Below are 14,976 nucleotides of genomic sequence, written 5' to 3'. Positions count from 1 at the left end.
GACTTTCACAGATGCTGCAAGTGGTTTCTGCTGATTTTTTTGTAACTTCCTTTTTTTTGTCTTCCTCTGGTAATGTCAGCTTATGTTAAAGGGGATATAATACGCACAGTTTTGCCTTTCGTGAAGTCATGAAGAGCCATGCTCGAAAACTTTCCGAAACTTTTACGAACCTGCAAGGAGTGTATTTGGCACAGAATAACTCAATGCATGAAATAGACACTGTGTAATTGTAGACAGTTTAATGTTTCAGGCCAACATTGCAGCTTGCTTTGTAAATATAGAATTGCCATCATAAAAGCATGTAACCAGTATTAATCTGAACAGTCCAAAATAATCACTTACAGCACCTTTAACTTGTTAGCATTTGCAGAACAGCTGGTACATTTCCATCACCATTGGTGAAAGTGTAAAGTTTAGCCACGATTGTTTATGACTTTCCGTTACATGTGCGGTGCTGGGTAAATGTTTTGAAGACTCTACCGCTGCAGCTCAGGCTGGAATGAGATTTTCCATGTCGTCATGTATCCATGGCATTCATGTGGCAAAATAAAGTCTCTTTGTGTGAGAGATTGACTTTCTGTTTTTGTGTGTTTGGGCAGAATCTGTTGGACTCTCGTTCACTGAAGTTTATAGTGGGCCTTCATGACCGCACCACCAAGTCTTTGCTTCAACTGCACAAGAAGAAACGTCCTCCCAGCATCAGTGCCCAATTTCAAGTAAAAAAACAAAAACAAATTAGATTAGCATTGCTGTTCATGCCAATTTGGTGATTCTGACTAAAACCAAATGCAATGTTCCAGAACCTAGTGGAGGCAGTGTAAGGCATCATAATCACTAATTTCATAAATTTCATCAAGTATATTTCATTTAGTGCTTAAAATTGATATAATAGTTCAGTCTAAATAGAAAAATATAAATTTATTTTATTATTATTTTAGTTACATGCTGTTAGTTTGGCGACATGCTAAAAAAAAATCAAACTATTGTGCCATGTGCTCTGCATGAGAAGAGCTGTTTGTGTAGCTGTCTTTATAGCAAGTAGACTGAAAGGAATAGCAGAAATCTAGCTAGGTTTTGGAAGCATTAAAAACTGTATTTTAAGCACTAATATTTCAAATGTTAGCGTCAACTCCAGTGGTCTAATAGGCCAAAGGCATCATTTGTGGTTTTCTACTTGTCTTCCACTCAATATTATGGTCTTTCTCTATCTTGTAGACATCTCTTAGTAAGCTTCTGGAAACGCTGGGGAAGGCAGAACCATTTTTCATCAGATGCCTCCGTTCTAATGCTGAGAAGGTGCAAATGAAACATCATTGTTCACCCTATTCAAGTTGATCTTGATTTTAAGTCCATTAATCGGTTTCCTTTTCATATAGATTCCTGGTCTTGTTTTGAACGGTTCATCTATGCACACAATCTTTGATATGAGATCTAATTTTTTTTTTCCTGATGTTCAGAAGGAAATGTGTTTTGATGAAGCACTCATTGTGCAGCAGCTGCGGTACACAGGCATGTTGGAAACAGTCCGCATCAGACGGTCAGGTTATGGAGCCAAATACACCTTTCAGGTAATGACCTAATGAACCACTAACCCTAAAATTTTATTCGAACGTGTAATTTGGTTGTCTGAAAAAAAACAAAGCCTCGTTTCTGTATTACAGGAGTTTACTGAGCAGTTTCGTGTGTTGCTGCCAAAGAACGCTACGTCCCTGGAGGACATATCATCTCTATTGCACAGGCTTGGCTTTGACCACACTACCTATCAGATTGGGAAAACCAAGGTCAGCATTTTTCCTAGTACCCCAAAGGGGTTTAATTGACAACTTTTCTAGTTTTGGTCTTTTTAACAGTTATCTCTGGTATTGTTCCTTTTCTACAGGTGTATCTCAAGGAGCTCGAAAGGCAAAAGCTTCAGGACCTCCTCCACAAGGATGTCATGTGCAAAATCATTTTCTTGCAGCGTTGGTTTAGAGCTCAAATGCAGAGGATGGAGTTAATTAGAATGAGAGAGGCAGCCATCTTAATCCAGGTATATCAAAATTGGTTTTGTTTGTGCAGTATTCTTGCTGTTTTGTCTAATATTTGATTTGTTTGACTTTGTCTGCAGCGCTCATGGCGCAGCTACCGCAAAGAGAAGTTCTACCAAGCAGTGGTTCTGATCCAGTCAGCATGGCGATGTTCCAAACAGAGAGCTGAATATCGAAAAACACGAGCATCTGTCACAAAGATGCAGGCACTTGCAAGAGGGCATTCGGCTCGCAAACGGTATAGACATCACTCAAATTAACAAGAAATCGAAAGCAAATGTATTTACTTTCATAATGCACGTTGTTGGTTTATTGAGCATGATTTGGTAAGTTTTGGATTGGGTCTTGTTAGGTACTACTCCCTAAAGGAAGATAAGAGGAAAAGAGAGGAAGAGGAAGCTCGGAGAAGAAAAGAGGAGGAGGAGGAAGCAGCTCGACGAGCCAAGGAGGCAGAAGAGGCTGCTAGGCGAGCTAAAGAGGCTGAGGAGGCAGCCAGACGAATCAGAGAGGAAGAAGAGGCAGCCAGGCGTGCCAGAGAGGAAGAGGAAGCAGCAAGACGACAGAAAGAACAAGAGGAAGAGGCAGCTCGACTTGCTTTAGAAGCCGAGCGGAAGGCTGCAGAGAAGCAGGAGAAGACGCCACTACAACAACCAACGGCACCAGGCAAGCAGTCTGACGATGTGGAGACACTAGTGCTAGAGAGCCCTAAGGCTCCTGTGGATGTTGAGATTGAAAGTAAGGACAGGGCTCAAGTTGACGTCTCAAAAGACCAAAATCATTCTGAGAAGGTTCCTCAAGTGGAGGCTGGTCCTCACCCTGAGGTTAAGGAACACCAGAAGCAAAAGGAAAATGGATCTTCTGCACACCCCAGAGAGGAAGGTACACCCACGTCTCCTGAAATCCCAACCGGGCAAAGCCAAAACAGAGCTCCTTCGCTCTCCAAACTTCCAACATCCAGAAGTCAGGAAAAACGGGAGCTTAGGAGGCAACGTGGCCTAGAGCACAACCAGAGAGAAAGTGAGCGGGCAGCTTCGGTTGGAAAAGACGATACTTCCATCAAGAGCAAAACTCTGGAGAGTCCAGGAAAAGCAGACGGCAAGCTGAAGGAACGCTCCGACAGCAAAGAGTTGGATCAGTACACCTTTGTGGCTTGGAAAGTAGACAAGACGAAGAGGGATGCCAAAGAAGTCCCACCTGAACTTGTTCGACCTTCCACCTTACCCTTAGATATCCCTACTTCTGGGCCTGGAAGAAATGGCTACACCGACCCATCCATCACTGCTCAACCTGCTCTTGCCAAAGAAGAGGCCAACAGGAAAAAAGAACCATCAAGAAGCAACACCCAGCCAGAAAACCTCATAGCGGGACCCCACAGTCTGGAGGACAGGAATATCAAAACTCTCCAGTATGTTTTATGTTCTCCTTCTTGTGTATCTTTATTTATCTCCTTATGATTCTGACGATATCTTCTGTCTGGTTTTCCCAACTTTACCAGGAACCGTGGGATCTCTATGTCACTAGACGATGTATCCAAAATAGGTTTTGGCGGTTCATCACAGGTAACGTTGCCTTGATTTTAACTAGTTAACACAATGGTAAACATAAAGGAAAACATTGTTTTTTTTGTTTTTTTTTGTGGTTGAAGTTTGTTTGACTGGTTAAGTTCCATTGCAGGCTTCCCATTGGTATGCAACCAGACAATCTGCTGTTCTCATTACATTTGCTACTTTAGGGTTATAATTTAAACAATCGCTTGAGTTTTAGTGATCGTGCTTCTCTGGCTGATTCAGGGCAAAACTCGTCAAAGACGCAGGCCACGGCTCGCCCTTGCACGTATATGTTTGCCCATTAAAAGTGTTGAAATGGAGGATGCAGAATACTGGACTTTTCCTTTGCCCCCCATGAGTCCATTTGAGGTGGTGTATTGCAGCCTAAAAGTTGATGCTGTCCTGGGATGTGTGGTGTGGGGGCTGCTGGTGGATTAACCGCTTGGAATCCTGTGAGGGATTGCAGATACCTTTAACTTGTGCTAAGAAAAAGGAAATTATACTGGTGCAGAGTGAAGGCCTTTAGTCTGTTTGTTATCCAATATGTACAGTTTTCACACTTTTGCGACATTTGTTGTTGTCCTGCCAACACAGTAGAGCTTGCTCTGATTGGCTATAACTTCATTCACTTTGAATTTTGAAAGGTCAATGGTCTTTAAAACTGGACTTACGGGATGACAAACTGAGATCTTGAAATGCAATGGCACACAATTGCAGACTCTGGTTTATTTCTTCTGTCTTTTCAACCATTCTTGACCCCCAAGTAAATAATCATTGTACTTTTTAATTTACTCAGTTTGGGATAAATAAAGGGAGGCATTGACCCACTTCAGGTTCCTTTAAGGTGTTATCTATACAGGAAAAATGAAGGATACTGCCATTATCATCTAATCAGCAAAAATGGTTATGTTACTGTACAATACACTATGCTGCATAAAACTAAGACATTTGCTGTGTTCATACATTTTGGTGTAGGCACAGTCCAGCACTGAGGTTGGTCGTGATAGAGTGAAGGCCAGCACATTGAAGGAAAAAGTTCAAGACACCCACAGCCTGCAAGATGCATCACCTGTCCAGCCATCTACCCCAGAGAGGTACTTTCCTACCTGCCAGTTTAACTACCTTCTGGTGTTGTGAAACCGTTGCTTAGCCTAGACGGAACAAATCGTAGAAGAGATCAGTTTATTCTAACATCCTCTACAGCATGCCTTGAGAATGTTATGTAAAATGCATTGTGTTAGAGGTCTGCATTCCCGCGGCTGTCCCGCGGGAACCGCGGGACCCGATCAGATTTCTTGCGACACGGGATTAAATTCCCGAATAAAACGCGGTTGCGGTCGGTAACTCTGGTGCAGTTTGAACGGGAGCGGGCGGTCTAACAATATCCCGTTCCCGACATCTTTTCAGAACAGCATATCTGCACTTTATTCAAGCACCGGTACAGCCTGCACTGGACTGTTATGCACGCACTGCACACATGAACCAGTGCTTCGTTTTATTTGCGAGGTCTGTGCGCATGTGCATAACGATGCTCAGAGCAGGCTAGCCTACCAGTGAATATATGGCCCGCAGACAGAACAGGCAGGTTGTCGATGAGTGACAGAGCAGAATAAAGATGGAGCAAAGTGTGGATGCGCTGTCCTTGAAGAATGCTCAACTCGGTTTTGTTTATATTTTGCTTAGCCTATAAATTTTAAATGACAGATGTCCAATTTATTTATTTTTCTTCCGCGACACTTTTCCTAGGCTACTGTGTTTACAGCAAGATGTTAAACGAATTTAGTATTTTGACAAGACGAATAAAATTATAATAGGCCGAATTTTGTACAACCTACATTTTGTTTCCCTCTGTGACACTTGTTCCTATTGTGTTGTAAAGGTTAAACGAATTATATCCTGACAAAACGATTAAAAATAAGGAATACATTTTTGTACATTTTTATTTTCTCTGACACTTTTTTTTCCTACTGTGTTGGCAGCAAAATGTTAAGCAATTTCGTGTCTTAAGACACAAAATTCGTTTAACATTTTGCTGTCAATAAAAGACTCTTGACAAGACGAATAAAATAACAAATACAATTTTGTGCAGACTACACTTTTATTTGTTAGCCTATCTGTCTTTCTTTCAGTAGAGGAAATTTAAATGTGTGATTCTGGAAACGAGATCTAAATTTAGCGGGAACGGTCGGGTCGGGAAGAAAATTATTCAAAGCGGACAGCGGGTGAACAAAGAGTGAATATATCGCGGGAGCGGGTGGGTGCGGGATATACCCTTGCGGGAGCGGGACTTAAAAAATAGTCCCGCGCAGACCTCTACATTGTGTTACGACTTGCATTGTGACAGATTTCTCAATGCAACAATATGTAAAATTGAACATAGCTAGAAATTTACTTATTGGCATAGACTATATTTCAGGCCTTTGCTTTATCTGCAAGACTGTCTTTACCAAAAGTAAAAAGCTTTTTGACTCATCCAACAACTGCACAGGCTTATCTGTATTAGAATGTGGTCACACAGGAAATCTGACTCATTGGGACTCATGGGAAATACAGTCCCATGCTTACATCAGCAGTGCCTACTCATACGTCTGACTCCTGGCATAGGTTACGCACTCCCTTATATAGATGCAAAGCATCTGCTATGAGAGAAGGGAGATTCCTGAAATTCCATAATCTGTGCGGAGGTGTGAAATTTCAATGATAGTGAAATCCCTTGCCTAATGAGACCTCCCAGGATGCTGTGCTTCTGCTTTGCTAGAATATTAATAATAAAATAGAAAACTTGCTACAACTAACTTTATGTAATGGTGCATTTTTGTTCAATAGGACAACAGGGTTTTTCAGAAAGATCCTAAAGAAGCGTCCACATAAAGAAGCTCAGACCCCGGAAGATGGAGACCTGAGCCTAGCTTCCTTTTTGGATCAAAAAGAAGGTACGTACTGCAAAGACAGCATGTGATTCTTTTAGATCATCGTATTTTTGTCTATTTATTGGTTGGTTTGTTTGTTTGTTTGATAGCCACTTCTCCATCACGCTTGCACAATTCAAAGCCTAATGCGAGTCGACCCGCTCGGACACCCAGTATCATGATCAGTCACTCAACATCTCGGGCCTCTGAGCAGTGTAACCCCTCGCTGAACCGCGTGATCACCAATGCGAACGAGCTACGCCACCTTGATGAGTTCCTGGGCAATCAGGTCTGAAGAATGGATTGGACTGGACGCTGTTCAGCTTTTTTTAAGTTGATTGTGTGGTTATGCATAATTGTGCAATCAATTGATGAGTGATTGAAGACTGTTAGATGTGTTAAGTCACGTTTTATGATGTATACAATTTTTGAAAAGCTTTGCATTCTCTCAGGCTTATTCTATCTCTTATGCGGTGTAGGTGAACGATTTGCGCTCACGGGGAAAGCAGCTTTCAGGAACAGAGCATATCTTTATTACTGCCACTATGCAGTTCAGAGAAAACATCAAGGGGATGTACTCATTCTCTGTGAGTAGAGATAATACAACACTCCTTAAAATTACGCAAACACTAGAGTATAGACTAAATATGCTGTGTACTATCCAGCTGTAATGCCATGACATGAATTTGTTGGTTTGCTGGGTCAAGTTGTATTATTGGCATTAAAGGAAACTTGTTCATATTAATAATTTCCTCTACTCACCTACAGAAACCTCAAATTGGATATAAGGCTTTGATGAATAGCTACCACAAAAAAGTGATCAGTCTAGCAGGAGAAAAGCAGAAAGGTGAAGTACCGCTGGTGGTTAATCTCTTCCAGTCAGTTCTGGATGGCTTCATCAGAGCGGAGATCAAAAAAGAAGAGGCTGAACCAACCAAGGTAAAAGTTCATGTATGCCCTTTTACCCTCTAGACTTTCATTATCTGATTTAAATGGAAGTTGTTAATTTGAATGCATGTAATCCTTTTGACTTAACTTGGATAAAATCTGTCTCAGCCCCCCAAAGGTCGTAAAATGAGAAGGAAGAAGGATAAGAGCGTAAGTATCTCTATCCAACAGTCCATCCATTCATATTGATTCTGCTTTGTGAATTTTGAAGAAATGTAAATGTGTTGTCTGGATTTAGTTGGAGAATCCATTGGACCACGTGTTCACACACTACCAAGTTAACATCATGCAGTCTTGTGATCAGTGCACCTCCTACATCTGGGGTATGGAGAAGGCCTACATGTGCAGTTGTAAGTATCCCTTGATACGTCCCCTATCGATGTGCATAAAGGGTTAGTTCACCCAAAAATGAAAATTATGTAAGACCTTCGTTCAACTTTGGAACACAAATTAAGATATTTTTGATGAAATCCAAGAGCTCTCTGACCCTCCATAGATGGCAAGGTTACTACCAATGTTCCCTCTAATTTTTTTTCTTGCTGAGCAAAACTTTTCTCTATTGGGCGGACATTTCAGTCACCTGAGCAAAAACATTCTTTATACCAGACCTGTACAGCGCGCACACAAAAAAGTGTGTAACTTTTAACTTTAATGTGCTATTTATATTTGATTTGACCCTTGATGTAACTAAATGATGTACATTTTAGGTTACCTGAGAAAACATTTTTACAGTACAATACACTGCGTTTGGGGTCAGTACATTTTTTTTAAAGAAGTTTCTTAGGCTCATCAAGGCTGTATCTATTTGATAAAAAATACTGAATATTATTTCACAAAATAATATTGTGAAATATTATTGCAATTTTAAATAAAAGTTTTCTATTTGAATATACTTTAACATATAATTTATTCCTGTGAAGCAAAGCTGAATTTTCAGAAATCATTCTAATATGCTAATTTATAATAAATGTTGGAAAAAGTTGTGCTGCTTAATATTTTTTGGGACCTGTGATACTTTTCAGGATTCTTTGAGAAATAAAAAGTTAAAAAGAACATATATTCAAAATAGAAATTTTGTGTTACAGTATACACTACTGTTCAAAAGTTTGGGGTCAGTCAATTTTTTCTTATTTTTAATTTTTTATTAATACTTTTATTCAGCAAGGATGTGTTAAATGGATAAAGACTTATATTGTTAGAAAATATTTATATTTTTAATTAATGCTGTTCTTTTTAACGTTTTATTAGCCTAATCAAAGAACCAAAGAAAAAAGGTTCCAAAAAATATTAAGCAGCACAACACTGATAATAAATCAGAATATTAGAATGATTTCTGAAGGATCATGTGACACTGAAGACTGAAGAGTGGAGTAATGATGCTGAAAATGCAGCTTTGCTTTACAGGAATACACTATATTTTAAAATATATTAAAATAGAAAACCAATATTAGAAATTGCAATAGCCTAAGAGTTCACAATATTACTGGTTTTATTTTTCTGTATTTTGATCAAATAAATACAGCCTTGATGAGCATAAGTGACTCCATTTAAAAAAACAAGGTCAATTATTTATTAGGTTTATAATATAGGCCGAACATAATATAATATAATATATCAAAACAACTGAAGCATTTAAACTGACAAAAGAGAATAGAAAACAAACTGAAGCATTTAAACTGAGATCTGTAAGTTAAATATAAAAATAAAATAAAAAACGTGAATTCTTATATAGTTATCTAAACATCGCTATGAAGTAGAGTTTGCACAGTACACCTGTGTGTGACTGTAAATGTCTCAGCGTTTTGTTACCGTTCTGTTAATCATCCTCTATTTCCAGCACTTAACGTTAATCAAGCCACTCTTCTTTAATACATGAGGACGTTTTATTTCACATGTCACGGTGTTTGCGTTGCCTCTTGATTTGAACTATTTCATCCGCAACCATTGAAGTATTTGGTTTCTACAGCGACTCATTTGGCGCACATCATTCTCTTTCTATGAAACCTGTACACCGCATTCACCGGTTCTAACGCTATAGCGGTTTACCCGAGCATTGCAATTCTTTCGTTTTAACTAGAGTACAATCAAATGGCTTTCCCGACTCATTTTAGCGTGTGCGCGGCACATTATTTCTCTGCGCGGCTGCGGAGGAAGAAGTGTGCGGCCGCGAGCGCGCGCAGCTTAGAGGGAACATTGGTTACTACCACAGTCAAGACACAGAAACGCAGTAAGGACGTTGTTAAAATGATCCATGTGACATAAGTGGTTTAACTGTAATTTTATGACTCTACGAGAATAATTTGAGAGCTCTCAGATTTCATCAAAAATATCTTATTTTTGAGTTCCAAAGATTTGTTACAGGTTTGGAACGACATGAAGGTGAGTAATTATTGACAGAATTTTCATTTTTGGATGAACTATCCCTTTAATTCAGGCTGAGAACATGGTATGATGTTTCATTTTTGTTTCAGATTGCAAAATGGTTTGCCATAAGAAGTGCATTTGTAAAATCGTCATAGACTGCTCTGCTTTCTGCTCCAAGAAGGTAAGAATCCAATCTTCTAAGCATTCTGGAGAAGTGGCATTTCAAAATCTTGTTCAATTGGTCAATCTTTGCGTGCTTTGGGTCTAGTGTGATGATGAGCCTGGGTCACAACACTTTGGTGTGCGCGTTTGCAACCTGGTCAACAACAAGACCCCTGTGCCAATTGTGCTGGAGATAATGCTGGAACACGTGGAAATGAATGGACTGTACACAGAGGGCATTTACAGGAAGTCCGGCTCAGCCAATCGCATGAAGGCGCTACACCAGCTGTTGGAAGCAGGTGAGCCATCATAGATATTTCCAGAACTCAATGTCACATTGGGAAGACAACCTCTCTGTAGTTTCACAGTCATATTTTTTTACTTTTTTGTAGCTTATCCTGCCCACTCTGATAACTATGTTAAATAACTTTAATGACTGCATGTTTGTTTAGGCCCAGAGAATGTTTGTCTTGAGGATTACCCCATCCATGCCGTCACTGGCCTGGTCAAACAGTGGCTAAGGGAGTTGCCTGAACCTCTCATGACCTTCACGCACTACAACGACTTCCTCCGTGCCATAGGTCGGTCCCCACAACATTTTCTGTTGTCCTTTGGGTAGCCTTTAGACATGCTATAACTTTTGTTGTCTTTCACAGAACTACCTGAGAAGCAAGAGCAATTGCAAGCCATTTACAAAGTTTTGGAACAGCTTCCAACAGCCAACTTCAACACCTTGGAGAGGCTCGTTTTCCATCTTGTCAGGTACAGATAAGTTCACGCAGTCCATAATATACGCTGTTTGTGCAAAACCACGTAGCTGTCAAGTTAACGATCTGGTTACATTACAGGGTTGCGAAGGAGGAGAAAAGCAATCGAATGACGCCAAACTCTCTGGCCATCGTTTTTGCTCCCTGCATTCTCCGCTGTCCGGACAGCGCTGACCCTCTCATGAGCATGAAGGACGTCGCCAAAACCACCATGTAAGGACTTCATATCCACGTTGCAAGTTAGTGTTGTTGTAAACTGAATGGAGTCTCAAAACTGAACATTTCCTTCCTTCAGTTGTGTGGAGATGCTACTTAACGAACAAATCCGGAGATACAATGAGAAAATGGAGGAGATCGAGCAGCTGGAATACGCTGAGGCACTGGCTGTCAATCAGCTCAAGCTAAAAAGACAAAACACGGTACATTTGAGCTACCTTGACTTACCTGTCCTTTAGAAGAACGCAATTCTGTTTAATAATTTGAAAGTGGTTTGTTTTCAGATACCTGTGAAAAATGTCCATATTTTTTCCCCTGAACAATCACTTTTCCCAACAGTCCCCAACCTTCCACAAGGCACCTACAGAGAGTAATTTTCGCAACAATTTTTTTTGCTTCTCGTTTTTATGTCTCTATAGTGCTGGCATTTACCTCTCAGATTTATCACTCCTTACAAAGAAGTGGCGGTACGTATGTCCCTGTGGTGTTGTGAACCCCAGTAGTTTGGCATGTTCATGCATCCAGTGTGCATGCAGTGTACAAGTCATGCCTCACTAATACTAACTCAATCCATTGCATGTGTTAGTGTCATTGTCGACCTGTAGACGTTTCGACCTGTAGACGAGGGTGTCGGGTGGATGTTGTGGTAGATGTGTGCTGGTTTTGGGTGGTCATTGCAGTGAATGGCATGAATTTCAAAGCTATGTAAAGTAATTTGCTGAATATTAAACAATAGGGACATTCTGTGATTTGTTTTTTGATTGTATAAACATGCAGAAAGATAAGCAGTCAGGTTTGACTCTTAATCTTTGTTTTTCATTGCTACAAAGCTTTGAAACTCATGCCTTGGAAACTTACGGACTTCAATTGTATTTAGTTCCACAATGAAATATAACATCCATCTAGTTGGTTGAAATTCTTTCCCAGTAGACCTTTTCTCTTCCTCCAGACTTGACTCACTTTTGAAACATCTCTAGCACTCCTCATTTTCACTCCACAAGGGATCGTTGTGCCACACTTGAAGAATTACAATTTCCCCCCTTTTTACTTCATAGACTAACCACATGGGGGCAGACTTGAGTCAAATGTAAATGTTGATACTGTGGCGCATATGCCTTCAACCCTGCTCCTAGGGACCCAGTGTCCTGCAGCGTTCAGCTCCAACCCTAATCAAACACCTTAACCAGCTAATCACGGTCTTCAGGATAACTTGAAAAGTCACAGGCCAAGTGTGCTGAAGCAGGTTGGAAATAAATGAGTCGCCAGGAGCAGAGTTGAAGGCCTATGCCAGGGGTCACCAAACCTGGTCCTATAAAGCTGGTGTCCTGCAGAGTTCAGCTCCAACCCTAATCAAACACACTTGAACTAGCTAATCAAGGTCTTGCTAGGTATACTTGAAACTTACAGGCAGGTGTGTTGAGGCAAGTTGGAGCTAAACTCTGTAAGTCACCAGCCCTCCAGGTCTGAGTCTAGTGACCCCTGACCCATGCTGTAGTGCCTTCACTGAAGAACTTCCTGCTTCCAAAAAGAAAAAGCTTGAATCTGTCAATCTCATTATCTTGAGTTGAAGTTGGTATCTGTTTGGACTCTAGGTTCGGGAGAAGCCAGCTTCCGACCTTTGTGTTGTACCTGAGAACGAGCCCCTGGATTCAGACACTGAAGCTGAGCGAAACCTGATGGAGCGGATCAAGTCTATCAAGCAGGAGAAGTATGTAGATGTAGAAGAAATCTCACAAGTAACCCATTGCATGATTCTTGAATGCCTTTTTCTGGTTTGTGTTCCAGAGAGGACCTTGCCTGCAGGCTACCAGAACTAGAACAGCCTGGTTCTGATCAGGAGAACCTTGACTCGGAGGCGTCAGTCAGCTCTGAGAGCCTGTTGGACGAGCGAGCGGTCTGTTCGGACACGGAAGGTCAGTATTAAGGTACAGACTCCCTTTGTTTCGGACCAGTCCTTTGCTTTTCCTCTGCAGTAGTCACCCATGTGTGGGTCCTGTCCTTGTTGTGTGTGGTGCAGGTCTGGACGGGATGCTCCTGGCGCATTTAAAGAGGGTGGCGGTGCCATCCGCTCTGTAGTAGGTTGTGATCTCATCTAACCCAAGTGTCTGTAATGTGCATGTTTGCGGTGATGGAATAAGACACTGCATGTTGTCTTTCTTTTACGACTGTTGGTGGCATGCTTTGGGCTTTCTTCTGCTTTGGGGGTTGACTGGTTCTGTCTCCCTATTGTAGGACAAACAATCGTACTGCCAAGATTATCCAAACCAGCTTGCCTTCCTAAGTCTGTCACCCTGGCCCAAGGAGGCAGCACATGGGCTGACGGCCCCTCTCTTCCTTCACTGTCTCCCAGGCTTCAGCTCCAGCGTCGCCACCCTATCATCCCCAAAACGGTCAAGCTGCCCCCAGGAGTCCTGTGCCACCCAGCTGTACAGTCCCTCCCTCCCCGCAAAGCCCAGTCCCTCACCCTCGTCCAGCGGCGCGAGCAACCCGGCCGCCGCAAAGACAGCATCCAGTCCCTCTACATCACCGCTGGAACAGAGCTCCTCTTCCCACCCTCACCTACAACCTCAGACACCTCCAGCGCACAGGAGCTCCAGACCTCCTCCCGGCGTTTCTCGGACCCAGACATTGCTTTCGTAAAGGATGAGGCTTGAGGCTTTCGAAAGAACAATTTGATTGGTTGTCGTCATTGGTGCTGACTGCTTGCCCCCCAGTCATAGTGACTGATAAAGAGAATTGTCTCACTTAGCACTTTTCCATTCTAATAATATATTGGATTTTTAAAGAGACTTTTTAAGACTCTGATTTGTGCTGCATATAGGCATTGGTATGCATCAATGCTTGATGCTTGATTTTTGTTTTTACTTTTTTAGCATCAAGAAAACAGGCTTGCACCTTTTGTGTCTTTAACGAACAGGAAAAGACTAATTCAACCATGAGGAGTGATACCATGATGATTTTTTGTGGACTGATTTATTTGTACAACCAAGGCTTCATTCATCTTAAATAGACTTTTAAGCTGTAGATCCTCCTTTAATTCCTGCACAAGAACTCGATGGACAAGATTTGACTAGAAGGGGGAAGGATGCAGCACTAGCCACTTTTCTCTTGGACCAGAATGCCATAACCGAATGCAATTTTCCAGAATAACTCTCTTTCTTTTTTCTTTTCGAGAAGCGATGACACTTTGGATCAGCGTGGATGTCTATTCAGAATAGCTTTGTATAGGACTAAATACAGTTTAGTGGCCAAGCCATTGTTTAATACTAAAGTCAAGAGTTATGAATGTTGTTGAATGTTAAATGAAAAGTATGGAACGAATGCCGGCTGGATGTCTATGATGTAAATTACGTTTTGCATCATGAGGACTGTATGTGCCTACTAGTATCGCTGTTTTTGAGTCCTCGGTGATGTTTTGCATTTAATGGAGAAATGACTAATTATTTTCCTACAATACAGTTTGTACTGGCCACAAACGTGTGCTTTTCCTGTTTCTTACCCATAATTCTTCGTGGCTTCCTTTTTTGTTCCAGAGGTACCATTGACCCTCTTGCACCTTCCTGTTCTACATAATCCTAAATATCACCTTTTGAAATTTAATGAACACACAAATTATTCATTCATTTAAGTATTTCTTAATAAAACACGATTTATAAGAAATCTATAAAGTGCATTAAAAATGAAAACACTCTTCATTTTTCATCTACAATTCAGTTCCAGTGTAGTTTTAAAAATATCAGTAGTGTGCGTTTAATTTCTAAACAAACAACACCAAAATATGTAGCAGGGTATATGCAGGAATCCTGAAGTTAATTTCAATACCTTTTTAAGACTTTTTGAAGACCTTCTCAAAATATTTTAAGACCTCATCGCACTTCAAGTTCTAATCAGCAACAAACCTTTAACTTAATAAACAGTTGTGGTTTGCAAATAAATCTATAGAGCACAACCATACAACAGAACTCAGAAAGGCTCGGAAGAAACAAAGCGCAAAAGAATAAATTGAAGCAATGGCAAGGTTTATTAAAATATACAT

The 14,976-nt window shown here is 40.9% G+C and overlaps 1 protein-coding gene across 4 annotated transcripts in view; it reads left to right on the top strand.

The window, feature by feature from the left end:
* si:zfos-588f8.1 overlaps positions 1–14,416 on the top strand; it is a 49,038-nt gene extending 34,622 nt beyond the window's left edge. For 2 of the 4 annotated variants that reach the window (XM_058759865.1, XM_058759868.1), the window contains 25 exons: positions 600–716; positions 1,216–1,296; positions 1,458–1,568; positions 1,662–1,781; positions 1,880–2,029; positions 2,108–2,265; positions 2,380–3,432; positions 3,523–3,586; positions 4,550–4,668; positions 6,401–6,507; positions 6,594–6,772; positions 6,963–7,070; positions 7,252–7,422; positions 7,540–7,581; positions 7,670–7,781; positions 9,903–9,976; positions 10,064–10,256; positions 10,410–10,538; positions 10,614–10,719; positions 10,806–10,937; positions 11,020–11,143; positions 11,360–11,407; positions 12,533–12,648; positions 12,726–12,853; positions 13,173–14,416. In XM_058759865.1, the coding sequence (XP_058615848.1) occupies positions 600–716; positions 1,216–1,296; positions 1,458–1,568; positions 1,662–1,781; positions 1,880–2,029; positions 2,108–2,265; positions 2,380–3,432; positions 3,523–3,586; positions 4,550–4,668; positions 6,401–6,507; positions 6,594–6,772; positions 6,963–7,070; positions 7,252–7,422; positions 7,540–7,581; positions 7,670–7,781; positions 9,903–9,976; positions 10,064–10,256; positions 10,410–10,538; positions 10,614–10,719; positions 10,806–10,937; positions 11,020–11,143; positions 11,360–11,407; positions 12,533–12,648; positions 12,726–12,853; positions 13,173–13,594 (4,164 nt within the window). In that variant the 3' untranslated portion in view covers positions 13,595–14,416. The remainder of the gene's footprint in view (positions 1–599; positions 717–1,215; positions 1,297–1,457; positions 1,569–1,661; positions 1,782–1,879; positions 2,030–2,107; positions 2,266–2,379; positions 3,433–3,522; positions 3,587–4,549; positions 4,669–6,400; positions 6,508–6,593; positions 6,773–6,962; positions 7,071–7,251; positions 7,423–7,539; positions 7,582–7,669; positions 7,782–9,902; positions 9,977–10,063; positions 10,257–10,409; positions 10,539–10,613; positions 10,720–10,805; positions 10,938–11,019; positions 11,144–11,359; positions 11,408–12,532; positions 12,649–12,725; positions 12,854–13,172) is intronic. The other 2 variants (XM_058759869.1, XM_058759867.1) reach the window with 1 other exon arrangement.
* Positions 14,417–14,976: the final 560 nt, after the last annotated feature.

Source organism: Onychostoma macrolepis, chromosome 22, assembly GCF_012432095.1.
Source record: "Onychostoma macrolepis isolate SWU-2019 chromosome 22, ASM1243209v1, whole genome shotgun sequence".
NCBI classification, from domain to species: domain Eukaryota; kingdom Metazoa; phylum Chordata; class Actinopteri; order Cypriniformes; family Cyprinidae; genus Onychostoma; species Onychostoma macrolepis.
The sequence above is the reverse complement of the archived record's forward strand: the minus strand, read 5'-3'. Positions and strand labels throughout refer to the sequence as shown.